Source organism: Anolis carolinensis, unplaced genomic scaffold (genome assembly GCF_035594765.1).
Source record: "Anolis carolinensis isolate JA03-04 unplaced genomic scaffold, rAnoCar3.1.pri scaffold_11, whole genome shotgun sequence".
Lineage (NCBI taxonomy): Eukaryota > Metazoa > Chordata > Lepidosauria > Squamata > Dactyloidae > Anolis > Anolis carolinensis.
In genome coordinates, this window is record NW_026943822.1 from 3631143 (window position 1) to 3648190 (window position 17048).

A 17048-nucleotide genomic window follows, 5' to 3' on the forward strand; every position below is an offset into this window, starting at 1 on the left:
GGGCAGAAAAAAACACAAATATCTCACAAAACTATAAGCCTCAGAATTCTATAACTTTGGACCATGACAGTGACCAGGTGTTAGGGATTCCTCTTGTTCAGAAGAGGAAGGGGAACAGGAACGTGCTCATGGATCTGAGGGTGAGTTGGAATCTGAGGAGGAGATTTTGCAAATACCCTCATTTCAGGAGAGGGGAAAGGAAACAGAGCAGAGATGTCGTTCAGCTAGAAATGCAGCTGAGTGATTAGGAACTTCCCTAGCAGCTGTGAGGGGACTCAGGGCTCTAAAGCAGAAGCAGGTGCAGCCAGCTCTTGCTGGTAACAAACTGACTCTTTGCTCCCCTTGTGCCTGCTTCAAGTCTGCATCTGGGAAACTGCTTCTAAGGATTTATTGTTGTTTCTTTGTCTGAAGTAAGACTGCTATTTGATTTGGAAATTTAACAAAGACTAAGAACTGTGTTTACCCTAAGACTTTCTTGCTTCCTTTTGCACTATTCCACAGAGTGTGCTATACTTTATATTTTGCTGAAGTAAAGCAGTTTTCATTTACTTACCATAGTGTTTTAAGGCTGTTCTTGAAAGACAAAACAGGACACCAGGTGTAACTCTTGGTTTAACCCATTGCGGTGACGCAATGGGTTAAATCAGGGGTCCCCAAACTAAGGCCCGGGGGCCGGATGCGGCCCATTGAAGCTATTTATCCGGCCCCCACGGCACAAGGGCAGAAGGGGGTTGGGCTAAATGACTCAAAGGGTCTCTTCTTCTCTTACAACCATTATTATTATTATTATTATTATTATTATTATTATTAATTATTATTATTAACATTGAGGCTGGGTGGCTATCTGTCAGGGATGCTTTGCTTGTGCTTTTGGTCCACAAAGGCAGAAGGGGATTGGACTCAATGGCCCAACGGGTCTCTTCCAACCCTCTTTGTTATTATTGTTGTTATTATTATTAATAATATTAATAATTATAATTATTGCTTGGTGGCCGACTATAGTCCAGCCCTCCAATGGTCTGAAGGATCGTGAACTGGCTCCTGTTTTAAAAGTTTGGGGACCCCTGTGTTAAACCCTTGTGCTGTCTGAACTGCTGACATGAAGGCTGGGTTGCTGACCTGAAGGTTGCTGGTTCGAATCTGTGAGATGGGGTGAGCTCCCGTCTGTCAGCTCTAGCTTGTGAAGGCTCCCAGTTATCACATCCGGGCATCACCTGGGCAACGTATCTGTAGACGGCCAATTCTCTCACACCAGAAGCAACTTGAAGTATGTTCTCAAGTCACATCTAACATGATAAAAAAAAAACTCCCATGTGATTTATGAACTGTAAACTATGAACATTTAAAGAGAGAGAGATAATGTTAACATTACTGAATCAAAGCCGTGCAAATAAAAAGTTTGGACTGACCTGCACAAATGGACTGCCATTGTGAAAAAGACTCCAAATCACCTATTGAAATCCTGGTTAACCAAATATGAAAAAGCAGGGCTGATAGCAAAATAATAGCTCTCAACAAAAGAGTAAAAAAAAAATCACAAAAGACACATTAACTAAAGTGAGAGAGAAAGAGAGAGAGAAACGAATGATGAGAACAAATCTGAAAGTGAAGTGCCTTATAAGCAACTTATTATGAAAGTAAAGGTTACCCCAGAGAGAAAATTAGGTTTCTTGTTCTTGATAGAACATGAAAAACATTAGTGGGGGAAAAACCACTTGCAAAGAATCAGATGTTTTGATTTCTTTCAGATTTCCTTGATTTTTTCAATATTCAAGTTTGATGAGAGCCCTTTAAGGTTACACAGTAATGCACTTTATGGCAATCCCCACATAATTCGAATAATTATGTGATTAGAAATGCATTAGTAAAGGGGTGGAGGGAAGTGGCATAAAGAAATTCAGGGGCATTGATTTGTTCATTTTAAAAAAAACAACAACCCACACATCCCAATGTGAGGAAAGTGGAGAAAAGCAATCAGGTTTTCTCAAAGAAACCTGGGAACTCTGAAAGTAAGAGAGAAAGACAAAAGAAGGTAAAGGTACTTGCTTCACTTAGGTAAAGCTTGGTCAAGGTTTGATAGAGTTGTGCAAATTCTAGCTTCTCCATGAACACCCAAGTCCAGAATGTCAAATGCTTTATGAATAGACCGGGAAATGATTTAAGTTAATATTACTTTCTAATAGAGATGTGCATGAAAATTTATCCTTCGTTTCCTTTGTGCTATCGTTTCGTTTTGACCGTTTCTCTACACAAAACAAATGACGACATTTTCGTAGGAAACGAGAGGCAACACATAGTCATTGTGCTTGCTTTCGTTTTCCTTTTGTTTCGGCCCCATAACAATAAGCAGGTACTGACATAGGGCTGCTTTCCCATTACAGCTGATGTGTACCAATGGGTGTTAATATTAATATTAATAGTTATTCTGGGACCGTAGTCTGAGTCTGAGAGAGGAGTGCCTCCCCGTGACATCTGATGTGTACCAATGGGTGTTAATATTAATATTAATAACGATAGTTACTCTGGGACCCTAAGCTGAGTCTGAGAGAGGAGTGCCTCCCCGTGACATCTGATGTGTACCAATGGGTGTTAATATTAATATTAATAACGATAGTTACTCTGGGACCCTAAGCTGAGTCTGAGAGAGGTCTGCTTCCCCATGACATCTGATGTGTACCAGTGGGTGTTAATATTAATATTAATAACGATAGTTACTCTGAGACCCTAAGCTGAGTCTGAGAGAGGTCTGCTTCCCCATGACATCTGATGTGTACCAATGGGTGTTAATATTAATATTAATAACGATAGTTACTCTGAGACCCTAAGCTGAGTCTGAGAGAGGTCTGCTTCCCCATGATATCTGATGTGTACCAATGGGTGTTAATAATAATATCAATAATGATAGTTACTCTGAGACCCTAAGCTGAGTCTGAGAGAGGTCTGCTTCCCCATGATATCTGATGTGTACCAATGAGTGTTAATATTAATAACAATAGTTACTCTGGGACCCTAAGCTGAGTCTGAGAGAGGTCTGCTTCCCCATGACATCTGATGTGTACCAATGAGTGTTAATATTAATATTCATAACGACAGTTACTCTGGGACCCTAAGCTGAGTCTGAGAGAGGGCTGCTTCCCCATGACATCTGATATGTACCAATGGGTGTTAATATTAATATTAATAACGATAGTTACTCCGGGACCCTAAGCTGAGTCTGAGAGAGGTCTGCTTCCCCATGACATCTGATGTGTACCAATGGGTGTTAATATTAATATTAATAATGATAGTTACTCTGGGACCCTAAGATGAGTCTGAGAGAGGTCTGCTTCCCCATGACATCTGATATGTACCAATGGGTGTTAATATTAATATTAATAACGATAGTTACTCTGGGACCCTAAGCTGAGTCTGAGAGAGGGCTGCTTCCCCATGACATCTGATATGTACCAATGGGTGTTAATATTAATATTAATAACAATAGTTACTCTGGAACCCTAACTCTATCTTTCTGGGATCATCTTGAGCAAGTCTGCAAGACTCCTAGCAAATATGGTCTTCCTGACAGATTATCTTAACTCATTTCTTGCCAGAAGTGATACCAAGATTATATTTCAGCAGTAAACTTCTAATAAAATTATGTTCATGTTACAGGGGTTTATTTGTCTTAACTGATCAGATTGCCAAAGCCATTAACATAACAGTGATGACACAAGATCACTTTTAGAAGTAGCTGCATAGTTTGTGTGAGGTTCAAGCATATTGCCCAGAGGAGACAAGAGTAACAATCCTTGCAGCCCAGGATCAAGCCATCAGAACAAAGGCAATTAAGGCCAAGATCGAAAAATCAGCTGATGACCCCAAATGCAGACTGTGCAAGGAAACCGACGAAACCATGGATCATATCCTCAGCTGCTGTAAGAAAATCGCACACACAGACTACAAACAGAGGCACAACTATGTGGCCCAAATGATTCATTGGAACTTATGCCTCAAGTACCACCTCCCAGTAGTAAAGAACTGGTGGGATCACAAACCTGCAAAGGTTGTGGAAAATGAGCACGCAAAGATACTGTGGGGCTTCCGAATCCAGACTGACAAAGTTCTGGAACACAACACACCAGACATCACAGTTGTGGAAAAGAAAAAGGTTTGGATCATTGATGTTGCCATCCCAGGTGACAGTCGCATTGACGAAAAACAACAGGAAAAACTCAGCTATCAGGACCTCAAGATTGAACTTCAAAGACTCTGGCAGAAACCAGTGCAGGTGGTCCCGGTGGTGATGGGCACACTGGGTGCCGTGCCGAAAGATCTCAGCTGGCATTTGGAAACAATAGACATTGACAAAATCATGATCTGACAAATGCAAAAAGCCACCCTCCTGGGATCTGCACGCATCATCCGAAAATACATCACACAGTCCTAGACACTTGGGAAGTGTTCGACTTGTGATTTTGTGAAACGAAACCCAGCATATCTATCTTGTTTGCTGTGTCATACAACGTCGTTGTGTCAATAATAATAATAATAATAAGATCAGAGTGAAATAATAAATGTATTAATAATAATAATAATAATAATAATAATAATAATAATAATAATAATAGAGTAAAATAAATGTAATAATACCAATCACAATAGAGAAAAATAATAAAGGTACCATATATTCTCGAGTATTAGCTGACCCAAATATAAGCCCATCAGGACCCTCACCCGAATATAAGCCGAGGGGGGCTTTTTCAGTCTTAAAAAAAGGGCTGAAAAACTAGGCTTATACTGGAGTATATACTAGGCTTGATCGATCCACGAAAAATTTGATTCTAAACTCGTTGCAAAAGTAGAGGGGGGCAGCGTTTCGTTTTTGAAGGTATTTCTGAATTTTGCCCCCCAAAAATTTCGAAATTAACGAAAATTCGTTATTTTCTAAATTAATTCGTTAATGGCGGACGCGCATGCGCAATTCCCAAAAACAGCACAGAGGGAGAGGACTTTACAGGACTCTCCCACCCTCATTTTTTGAGTGATATTCTTCAAACTTGGTACAGTGGTAGAACACATTTAACACTGATAGCTCACCAAAATTTGGAACGTTTCCCTTATCCTCTGATTTTTGGCGAATTTTCATAGCTTTTATAATAAACCATTTTTTAATAATTGCAGAAATCTGTTCCTGGTTTGAAAGTCTTATTTCCTGTTAAATTGGGTTGTCTTTACTGTGAAAGTCATTGTTCTACTTCAGAAACTTTGTTTTTGTGGCTGAAACTTTGTTAAATTGGTGTGTGTGTGATATATACTGTGTATATATATATAGTCCCTGCATAATGTGTGTGTGTGTGTGTGTGTGTGTGTGTGTGTATATAGGTAAAGGTAAAGGTATCCCTTGACGTTAAGTTCAGTCATGTCTGACTCTGGGGGTTGGTGCTCATCTCCATTTCTAAGCCCAAGAGCCAGTGTTGTCCATAGACACCTCCAAGGTCATGTGGCCGGCATGACTACATGGAGTGCCATTACCTTCCCGCCAGAGCGGTACCTATTGATCTACTCACATTGGCATGTTTTTAAGCTGCTAGGTTGGCAGAAGCTGGAGCTAACAGCGGGCACTCACTCTGCTCCCGGGATTTGAACCTGGGACCTTTCGGTCTGCAAGTTCAGCAGCTCAGTGCTTTAACACACTTCGCCATCGGGGCTCATGTATATATATATAATATACATACACATACACACAATGTGGAGAATATGTGGAAAGGTAGATAGATAGATAAGTTGGGAGCCACAGCGAAGGCACCTTCCTGGGAGCAAGGTCTAATAATAATAATAATAATAATAATAATAATAATAATAATAATAAATCCCTTACAATATCCAAGATGGGTACCATTATTGGCAGAGAAAGCCAAGCTGTAGGAGTTGAAATCCAATCATTTATCCTCCCTATAGAATCAATTTTATATGCATTTTTAGCTACAGAAAAGCTAAAATCAGGACAGTAAAACACCCAGAAAATGGGAATTCCAGACAGGAAACAATCAGGGCCAGCTAATACCTCCCAACAAAGGATTCCCCCAGGTAGGAAGCAGCCAGGCTTTGAAGCTGCAAGGCTATTCAATGCTAATCAAGGTGACCAATTGCAACATTCACACTTGCCTCCCACAGACAAGAGTTCTTTCTCCCACCCTGGACCTTCCACAGATATATAAACCCCACTTGCCTAGCTTCGCACAGACGTCAAAACCTCACCGCCGGGCCCCTCTCTGTCTCTCTCGGTCTCTCCATTCCCGGCTCCATCCACCGCCTTCCTGCCTCACAGAGAGACACCAGGCCTGAGCTGAGGCGAGGCGGCGGCGGCCATTTCCCCCCTCCGTCTTCCTCCTCCTCCTCGGCCTCCTTCCCCCTCGCCCCCTCCCATTGGCTGAGCCCGTGACGCCCCTTTTGCTGAGGGGCAAAAGGAAAGGGCCTGAATGGTGGGAGTTTGGGTGATTTGCAAAAGCTTTTTTTTCCTAACGAAAAAAACGACGACATAACGAAAAACGGCCTCTTGCGATTCGGAACCGCGATATCCAGACGTGTGGACAACCAATGCCATATATTGCTTCAAAACAAACGAAAATAACGAATTAATAACGGGTAACGGGGAAAACGAATTATTTGAGCAAGCCTAGTATATACAGTATATGCCTTTGCGATTGCAAAAGTCTGTGGCATCTTTTAATGGTATTGGGCCAGTTGGAGGATTGGAGAAGAATGGGCAGGATGACTTCCATGGAGCTCCCTTCAAGCCCATTTCGCTCCAGTGATAGATAAGTTGACTTAATGAAAAGGAGTGCTTTCCATAGCTTCCGAAAGTGTCACAAAACATTTCTAACCAATTGGATTTATATTGCAGACTTCTTGCGACAAGGATGTGATTCTGAATATCTTAAGCGTTCTCACTGATCTTCTTTCTGTTGGTAAGTGTGAAGCTGAAAATTGCATGCACAGTTCTTATGTATCTTCTTGTTGGCTGATCTGTCATGGTGTTTTCTAAGCAGGGTTTGTTTAAAGAAGGCTTCCCATTGCCTTCCTCTATTTACGCTGCCAAATAATTTATTTTATTTATTCATTTACCTTATTTCTACCCCGCCTTTCTCCACCACGAAGGGGACTCAAGGCGGCTTACTAGCGGCAACCTTCAGATGCCTTAAAATACATACAGAGACTAAAAGTAAATTAAAATTTAAAAATGAGCACAAATTAAACATTTGAAATTTTGAATTCAATATTACAATCACATCATCTGAAAATCATAGTTCAAGGCCGTTCCGTCATCAATTATACATACAGTAGAGTCTCACTTATCCAAGCTTCGCTTATCCAAATCAAATTAAATTAAATTAAATCAATTAAATTGTAAGTCGTTCGGAGCACTCTGGTGGAGAGCGACTAATTAAGAAATAAAGTGAAGCGAAGCTTCTGGATTATCCAAGCCATTTTAGTAGTAAATTTTTTCAATATATCATGATATTTTGCTGCTAAATTCGTAAATACAGTAATTACAACATAACATTACTGCATATTGAACTACTTTTTCTGTCGAATTTGTTGTATAACATGATGTTTTGGTGCTTCATTTGTAAAATCATAACCTAATTTGATGTTTAATAGGCTTTTCCTTAATCCCTCCTTATTATCCAAGATACAGTAGAATCTCACTTATCCAACATAAACGGGCCGGCAGAATGTTGGATAAGCGAATATGTTAGATAATAAGGAGAGATTAAGGAGAAGCTTATTAAACATGAAATTAGGTTATGATTTTACAAATTAAGCAGCAAAACATCATGTTATACAACAAATCCGGCAGAAAAAGTAGTTCGATACACAGTAATGCTACGTAGTAATTACTGTATTTACGAATTTCGCACCCAAATATCATGATATATTGAAAACATTGACTACAGAAATGCGTTGGATAATCCAGAACGTTGGATAAGCGAGTGTTGGATAAGTGAGACTCTACTGTATTCGCTTATCCAAGCTTCTGCTGGACCGTTTAGCTTGGATAAGTGAGACTCTACTGTAATTCCAAGTCTATTATTGCGCTATACTAAATTACTGAAAGCCTGATCCCAAAGCCATGTTTTTATATTCCTTCTGAAGACTAGGAGGGAAGGAGATAATCTGATTTCACTGGGGAGGGAGTTCCACAGTCGAGGGATCACCACTGAAATATAATGCTGTATAACCCCCCATATATACCGGGGTTGAATTTAAAGTAATGCCTCCACCTTTGTAATTCCTCAGCAGATGGCAGTGCTGGTCTATGGCATGTACTGGCTTGTTCAGTAGACTCTACAGTTAGTTCCATTTGGCGGGAAGCCTTAGCATTGAACGGTTGTGTTGTTAAAGTGCCAAGTATAGAACCCTGCACAGACAGGGAAGCCTTAGCATTGAACGGTTGTGTTGTTAAAGTGCAAAGTATGGAACCCTGCTCAGACGGGGAAGCCTTAGCATTGAACGGTTGTGTTGTTAAAGTGCAAAGTATGGAACCCTGTGCAGACGGAGAAGCCTTAGCATTGAACGGTTGTGATGTTAAAGTGAGAAGTATGGAACCCTGCGCAGACGGGGAAGCCTTAGCATTGAACGGTTGTGTTGTTAAAGTATGAAGTATGGAACCCTGCGCAGACGGGGAAGCCTTAGCATTGAACGGTTGTGTTGTTAAAGTGCAAAGTATGGAACCCTGCACAGACAGGGAAGCCTTAGCATTGAACGGTTGTGTTGTTAAAGTGCAAAGTATGGAACCCTGCTCAGACGGGGAAGCCTTAGCATTGAACGGTTGTGTTGTTAAAGTGCAAAGTATGGAACCCTGCACAGACAGGGAAGCCTTAGCATTGAACGGTTGTGTTGTTAAAGTGCAAAGTATGGAACCCTGCTCAGACGGGGAAGCCTTAGCATTGAACGGTTGTGTTGTTAAAGTGCAAAGTATGGAATCCTGCGCAGACAGGGAAGCCTTAGCATTGAACGGTTGTATTGTTAAAGTGCAAAGTATGGAACCCTGCGCAGATGGGGAAGCCTTAGCATTGAACGGTTGTGTTGTTAAAGTGCAAAGTATGGAACCCTGCACAGACAGGGAAGCCTTAGCATTGAACGGTTGTGTTGTTAAAGTGCAAAGTATGGAACCCTGCGCAGACGGGGAAGCCTTAGCATTGAACGGTTGTGTTGTTAAAGTGCAAAGTATGGAACCCTGCGCAGACGGGGAAGCCTTAGCATTGAACGGTTGTGTTGTTAAAGTGCAAAGTATGGAACCCTGCGCAGACGGGGAAGCCTTAGCATTGAACGGTTGTGTTGTTAAAGTGCAAAGTATGGAACCCTGCTCAGACGGGGAAGCCTTAGCATTGAACGGTTGTGTTGTTAAAGTGCCAAGTATAGAACCCTACGCAGACAGTCGGTCAATGTGACTTAAGTAATGTTCAGTCACTGAATTCTTGACATCAGAAGGTGTCACCCCAAAGGAGATTCCTCAGAGAATGCAAGCTGCTTATGGAGATTGTGTTGATGTGAGCCTATGCATTGTTGGGCGAGTAAGTTTAAAGATGTTGAGTTGGGAACATCTGACTTATGTGAAAAAAGGAAGAGTTGGACGTCCTGTGATAGCAACCACCGAATTTCACAAGCAAAAGGTTGACGGATTGATTCAGGACGATCGTCATATCACTCAGAGAGAAATGTCAAGCTTCATCGGCATTTATTTACATCATTTTTACCCTGCTCTTCTCACTCGTGGGGACTCAGGGCGGCTTACAACATTTCACAAGAACGTGTGGGTCACATTATTGCTTTGCTTGGCTATTGGAAGAACTGTGCAGGAACGAGTACTGTGAGTACTGTGGAGAACAAGCCCTATGAGGAGCGGCTTAAAGAACTGGGCATGTTTAGCCTGCAGAAGAGAAGGCTGAGAGGAGACATGATAGCCATGTACAAATATGTGAGGGGAAGTCATAGGGAGGAAGGAGCAAGCTTGTTTTCTGCTGCCCTGCAGATTAGGACACAATGGAACAATGGCTTCAAACTACAGGAAAGGAGTTTGCAGTTTGAAAAAAGTGATTTCACTGTGTAGATGATTATACAGGAAATCCTAGAACCAGTTTAAGGGCCATATAGTGATTACATGAACCACGGAGCATTGGAGCACATTAAGGGATTTATTTTATGCACTATTATGGCTACTACAACTTGAAACTAGATTCGTACTTCCTCACTGTGAGAAGGGCTGTTCGACAGTGGAACTCTCTGCCCTGGACTGTGGTGGAGGCTCCTTCTTTGGAGGCTTTTAAGCAGAGGCTGGATGGCCATCTGTCGGGGGTGCTTTGAATGCGATTTCCTGCTACTTGGCAGGGGGTTGGACTGGATGGCCCATGAGGTCTCTTCCAACTCTACTATTCTATGATTCTACGGTGGTTGTGGAAACAGAGTGTTGACTTCTTCCGTGATGGCTTCAGAAAACTTGTTCATTGTTGGCAGAAATGAATCCAATTGTCTGGTGATGATGTGGAAAAGTAAATAGTGGTCGTTAAAGAGCACATTCTAAGGATTATTTCTGCATTTGATTTATTAAAATATTCCCATCCAAACCAAAGAAACGAAGGCGGAGGCATTACTTTTCATTCAACCCTTCTGTGTGTGTATGTGTGTATTGTCAAGAGTCAGACACCAGTTAACAAACAAAACAGAGTTTATTCTGAAGATAAGCCAAAAATAACACAAAAACAAGCCATGCTATTTTCCCATGCTGGCATTCAATAAAAACTAAGGACGCTTCAATTCAGCTTAGAAGAAACAAATAGAGTTGACTGCAAGATAACATGCAAAATAAACGAAGGCTTGCAACCTTCCAAAAGCTGCAGAGTTAAAGGGACAGTTCCCAAAAGAAAAACAGCAAACTGGCTTAAAAACAAACAAACTAGAAGAGCAGTAAACTGCTTCCATGGTGCAGATAAAGCCAAAGCTTCAAAGGGATGGTGAATAGCCGTCATCAGGAGAATCCAAGGTCAGGTCGAGAGGCAGCAGCAAATTCCAGAAGTCAGAAGCCGGGAGTAGTCGTCAGTCAGGGAGCGTAGACAGAAGCCAGGTCAAATTCAATCCAAAGTCCGAAGAGGGTGCAGTCATCCAAACCAGGTCCATGATAAGACACAGCGAAAGCCAAGCCAGATGGTATCAGCAGCTAGAAATAGTAATCAGAATGCAATCCAGGGAAACCCACACAGCTCCATCCCTCTGCTGTAAGGCAGTCCCAGATAACTTACATCCGAATCACAGTCCAAGTCCAGTCTTCACGGAAACACAGAGATCCCAATGGCGCCTCAGCAACACCTTGCCACACGCAAAGTGCATTGGCCAAACATTCCCATTTTATTCCCCTTCCTCCTGGGTGACCAAACACTCACACCCAAACACCAGGTGTCCCAAATCTACTCAGAGTCCGAACTCCACACAGCTAGAGCTCGTGGATCAGGAGTGCCTAACAGTTCGTCGGAGTCCCAATCATCCTGCCCACACTTAGCCCCATGAACACTTAAAGAACCATCCTCCCTTCTCCAAGCATCCCAAGTGGGATCAGCTCCTGCAGAAACCCCAGGTTCAGTAGTATCCATAGGCCCCAAATCCCCAGACATCTCCGGTGGCTGTGCCCATTCAGTGCCCGCTTCCCCAGCCACCACCTGTTCCTCAGCATCCATCTCCCCATCTGAATCTTCCTCAGAAGATCCCCCATATAGCTCTCTAAGTCGCTTTCTGCGCAACTCCTCCAGTGAACCCTCATCACAAGGGTTTTTTCTTCCTCTTCGGATCCCATCACCATCAACCATAATCCCCGAAGGCGCAGTCACAACATGCATTGCAGTGTAGATGGGGCCTAACACTTGAATGGCAGGAGGTTTCTGGAGAGGCTTCTTTAACTATCCTTTCATCGGTTTCCACCTAGGGACAAATAGGAGGCTTCTCTACACGATCAGCAAAGGCGGAAGTGAAGCACTTCTACAAGCCTTGGTGAATGCTGCCCAGGTGCCCGTTCCTGACTATGAGATCCTCTTGCCTCTGCTTCGTCTCTTGGCCAAAGTGGGGCAAAAAGGTACAACTCCTAAGCTTTTAATATACGTGTATCATTGTGCTGTATCTCCAGATGTGCTTCTTCACGCGCCCTTTCACGATGGAGATCTTTTGGCTCCTAATTATGCGAGATCCCTGGATGCAGTAATAAATTCCTAAAGAGTGGAATACTTCCAAGAGCTTTTCCCCTTTAAAATATAACATTGTTTAATAGCTGGTGTAGTGCTGTGATTGGGGAGGCCCGGTGGCAAAATGTGTTAAAGCGCTGAGCTGCTGAACTTGCAGACCGAAAGGTCCCAGGTTCAAATCCCGGAAACGGAGTGAGGGCCTGCGGTTAGCTCCAGCTTCTGCCAACCTAGCAGTTCGAAAACATGCCAATGTGAGTAGATCAATAGGTACCGCTCCGGTGGTACCTATTGAAAGCATGGACTACAAAAATGCGTTGGATAATCCAGAACATTGGATAAGCGAGTGTTGGATAAGTGAGACTCTACTGTATAACTTTATTTTTATACCCCATCTCCATCTCCCCACAGGGACTTGGTGCGGCTATCAGGGGGTCAAGCCCAATTTCCACAATAAACAAAATAAAATACATTCACAATAAAACAGATATCATTGACATTTAACATGACACATATTAACCGAACATTTTAACAACAATATAATAACAGTACAGCAGGTTAAAATATAAGGCTGGGCAGTGGTGTAAATAATGCATGGTTAGAGTCTGAGTGAGCTCCCGCTGTTAGCTCCAGCTCCTGCCAACCTAGCAGTTCGAAAACATGCCAGTGTGAGTAGATTAATAGGTACCGCTCTAGTGGGAAGGTAAGGGCGCTTCATGCAGTCATGCCCATGGCCACATGACCTTTGAGGTGTCTACGGACAACACCGGCTCTTTGGCTTAGAAATGGAGATGAGCACCAACCCCCAGAGTCAGACATAACTGGACTTAACGTCAGGGGAAACCTTTACCTTTACTCAGAGTCTGATGAGGTAGATAAAAGTGCTGTAGTAAAAAGGGGAAATAGAATGAACGAGGATAGTAATTATCAGGTAAGGGCAGAAAAACAACGCAAATATCTCACAAAACTATAAATTCATTTACTCATGAATTTTAACTGGTTAACCAAGTCCCCATGTGTGTCCACTGAAGTTTATCTGTCTTGAGTGTCCACTGAAGTTTATCAATGGAGCCTGATTTCTAAATTATTTTGCGTTATGGAACTACTCTTCATGATTCGCTAAAAAAAAAAAGTCCCACCTCCCTGAATTTTTTTTCTGTCTATCGCCCTGCTAGGAACACTAGATAAAATAGTTTGGATGTATTGATACATCTCTCTGCAAGTTACAGTACTTCAGTACTTGAAGGTCTTGTCTACTGTGCCAGTATCTGGAAGATGTACCTTAGTAATTATTGTTTCCTTGTTCATTTGCTGTCTCTTTCAGATAAGAAATTTGGACTGAAAGCACAAAGACTGGGAGCACTTGACACAACACTCAGCTTGGCAAGGAAGAACATAAATCATCCCCAGAATCTCACCCACTGTCTTTGGGCCCTGCAAGTGTATGCTTCTAGTGGTGAGTGCGTGGAAGCTTCTGTATGTTATCTGTTTGATTATAGTCATGAATGCTTAGACTCATTGCCAGCACTTCCAGAAATGCATCTTGCATTGGTTTGGGATTTGTGGCAAGAGAAGAAGAAAAGATCAAATAAAACAAAGAAAAAACAGGGGAGGGGAGGGGGGGGGGTAGGAAAAAAAATAAGGTTTAGAACTTATGAAGGGTTGAAGATCACTAAAAGATCACAGAGGGATTGCGCCTGAGGCTATAATTCTTAGAGAAAGAGGCATGGACGTGACATCTTTCCCCAGGGGATTGCTTCTTGCCCTCCTTTAGGGAAACTGGAACTCCCAAGGACCAAAACACTGTAGATAACTCAAAACTGGTTTTATTGTTCACAAAAGGTTATCCCAATAAACTGGAGGTTTCAAAGGGGTAAAGGAAAATATACATTACAGTTTTTGGTTGTCTTAAGTCCAAGGAGCTCTGCAGCTGAGAAGCTTTTCCAGGTCCCTCTTTCTCAATGGCTGTGAATGCCGGAGCAAACTTCAGCCTCAGTCCAAATGGCCTATGTTTGAAGACACAGTCTTCCTCTGTTGCCAAAGAACTGATTTGAAGGCGCTTGAGACTCCTCAACGTCGTCCAGGTTGGCCCTGAACATGAAGCATAAGTCTCAAGGGTAAGAACCTCAGAATTGGTGCTGAGAGGTAACTTAATCAAGGGCTTTTAGAGCCAAGTCTCTCTCACACATCCATCTGGTAGAAAGCTTGATGGTGGAATGAAAAAGGAAACACCTACCCACTCCAGGAAAGGGTGGAGTCAAACAATTGAGCTGAGGGAGCAATATAACTGGTGCAAACAACATTGATTGACAGCTATAAACCAATCAGTCCAACTACATTTACAGTGTAAAAGCAAAATCAGGCATGATACAACAATTCAAATCTTGCAACTTACAGTTTGACATATAGATGGTGCCACTTGTGCCGTCACAGGAGGGAACAAGGAAAGGCTGGAGCTGAGCTCAGGAGCAAAACAACAGGCATCGGGATAACTAGCATTACTCACAATTACTTTCAATAAAACTTCTTTCATCCCATTTTCCACCTGCTTTTAAAGTGTCCCAGGTTCTCTCTCCTCTTCTGCCCTTTCTTCTTTTCTTCTCAACTTACTTCAGTTGCTGCAAGTTGAGATCAAAATGTAAAAGGAGTTTGCATTAGGGGTAAATTTTGACCCATTTCATGCTTTCGATCTGTTTTTGGGAGCCCCCTGAAATCGGGAGGGCAAGTATCTGTTGCACCCCAACAAGGGTCCACCTTACTCTCAACACACACTGAGACAAACTTGATATAAACAGTTTATTGATGAAAAGGTAGCAAAAGTAAGGTAAAAACCCATAAGGAAATGCAATAATCCAAATGTAAATGCAGTAATCCAAATAGAGTTCAATGTCCCGAAACAGCAAGTCAATCCTTAGAAGACAAGACTTAAAACATCAAAGCAAAATCCAAAGTACAGGAGATCATCAGGAGCATGAAAGCAAGAATACTTTCCCACGAAACCATAGGCAACACTTGCACCAAGACTTGAGGCTTTAAACCAGGAACCATAGGCAAGACAAGACCAAAGCAGGAAATCTTGCTCCAACAGCTAAGTTGCTTGAACTGAAATTTACCCATTCTTACAAGACATAAAAGCATTCCTTTGTCCTTGGGTTCCTAGCCTTTTGGCAGCAATCCATCGTGAACATCTACGGAGTCTAGTTTCTCTGTCTAATTGGAGTTCCTCATTGTCACTTTCAGAACCACCTGGTTGTTGTTGACTTTCCCTGCCCTCCTCCCGTTCCCGTTCTGAGAGCTGGGAAAGGTCACTCCGATCTGAAGCCTCTACTATCTCATCTTCTTGACCGTCTTGGCTGGCCTTCTCAGCATCTCTGTCTGCTCAGACTGCCTAACATTTTCAGTTTCAAACTGTGCCAACCCAAATCCCCCTTCACCATAAGACTGAACTGCAACGGTATCTGTTTTTGGTTTGGGGCCCTGAAAGATCCATTTTCTATCAGACCATTATGGCATGCGCTTTAAGGAGGCTTTTTACCTGCTGTTTCTAATTCAGAGTAAGAGGCATTCGGCTGCAGGTACTGGCAGGCGCGTGGGCTTTCTGGGCCTACACACCACATATGCACTCTCTTTCCAAGGCAAGTCCTGGGAGGCGCACGGCTGCAGGCGAAACGAAAGTAGTCGGGATCGGCTCCAGCTTGCTTTCGTGACAAACTGATTTTCATGTGGGGAGGGGGCTTCCTGTTTCGTGTTCCTGAAGAATCAGGAGAAATGAATTCAGCATACAACTCTAGTTTGTATTCAGCAGGGAGGAGAGGAGAAGAGAGGAGGAAGTGGAAACATTCCTTTCCCGGTTCACTCAGGCAAAAGCAAATCATTTCAGTATGTCCGGTACCTATTGATCTACTCACATTGGTATGTTTTCAAACTGCTAGGTTGGCAGAAGCTGGAGCAACAGCGGGCGCTCACTCCGCTCCCGGGGTTTGAACCTGGGACCTTTCGGTCCGCAAGTTCAGCAGCTCAGTGCTTTAACACACTTCGCCACCGGGGCTCCATGAAGGGATTGATACCGTCCTCCAAATTTTCCATCATGGTTTTGATGGTTTGAATATGACCATTGCTGGCTTGATGATCCATAAAGTATTATGCTGCCTATAGTATAGGTAAAGGTTTTTCCTGACATTAAGTCCAGTTGTGTCCAATGACTCTGGGGGTTGGTGCTCATCTCCATTTCTAAGCCGAAGAGCCGGTGTTGTCCGTAGACACCTCCAAGGTCATGTGGCTATAGGCATGACTGCATGGAGCTCCGTTACCTTCCCGCCGGAACAGTACCTATTGATCTACTCACATCTACTGACTTGGATCTACTGACACCTCCAATGTCATGTGGCCATTGGCATGACTGCATGGAGCGCCGTTACCTTCCCTCCGGAGCGGTACCTATTGATCTACTCACATCTACTGACTTGGATCTACTGACACCTCCAAGGTCATGTGGCCATTGGCATGACTGCATGGAGCGCCGTTACCTTCCCTCCGGAGCGGTACCTATTGATCTACTCACATCTACTGACTTGGATCTACTGACACCTCCAAGGTCATGTGGCCATTGGCATGACTGCATGGAGCGCCGTTACCTTCCCGCCGGAGCAGTACCTATTGATCTACTCACATCTACTGACTTGGATCTACTGACACCTCCAAGGTCATGTGGCCATTGGCATGACTGCATGGAGCGCCGTTACCTTCCCGCCGGAGCAGTACCTATTGATCTACTCACATCTACTGACTTGGATCTACTGACACCTCCAAGGTCATGTGGCCATTGGCATGACTGCATGGAGC

The 17048-nt window shown here is 43.0% G+C and overlaps 1 protein-coding gene across 2 annotated transcripts in view; it reads left to right on the forward strand.

Annotated features, from left to right (window-relative positions):
- Window positions 1–17048, forward strand: part of agbl1 (AGBL carboxypeptidase 1) — a 581450-nt gene that overhangs the window by 22802 nt on the left and 541600 nt on the right. For both annotated transcript variants that reach the window (XM_062963555.1, XM_062963554.1), the window contains exons 2-4: window positions 6884–6947; window positions 11957–12103; window positions 13531–13662. In XM_062963555.1, coding sequence (XP_062819625.1) covers window positions 6884–6947; window positions 11957–12103; window positions 13531–13662 — 343 coding nt within the window. The remainder of the gene's footprint in view (window positions 1–6883; window positions 6948–11956; window positions 12104–13530; window positions 13663–17048) is intronic.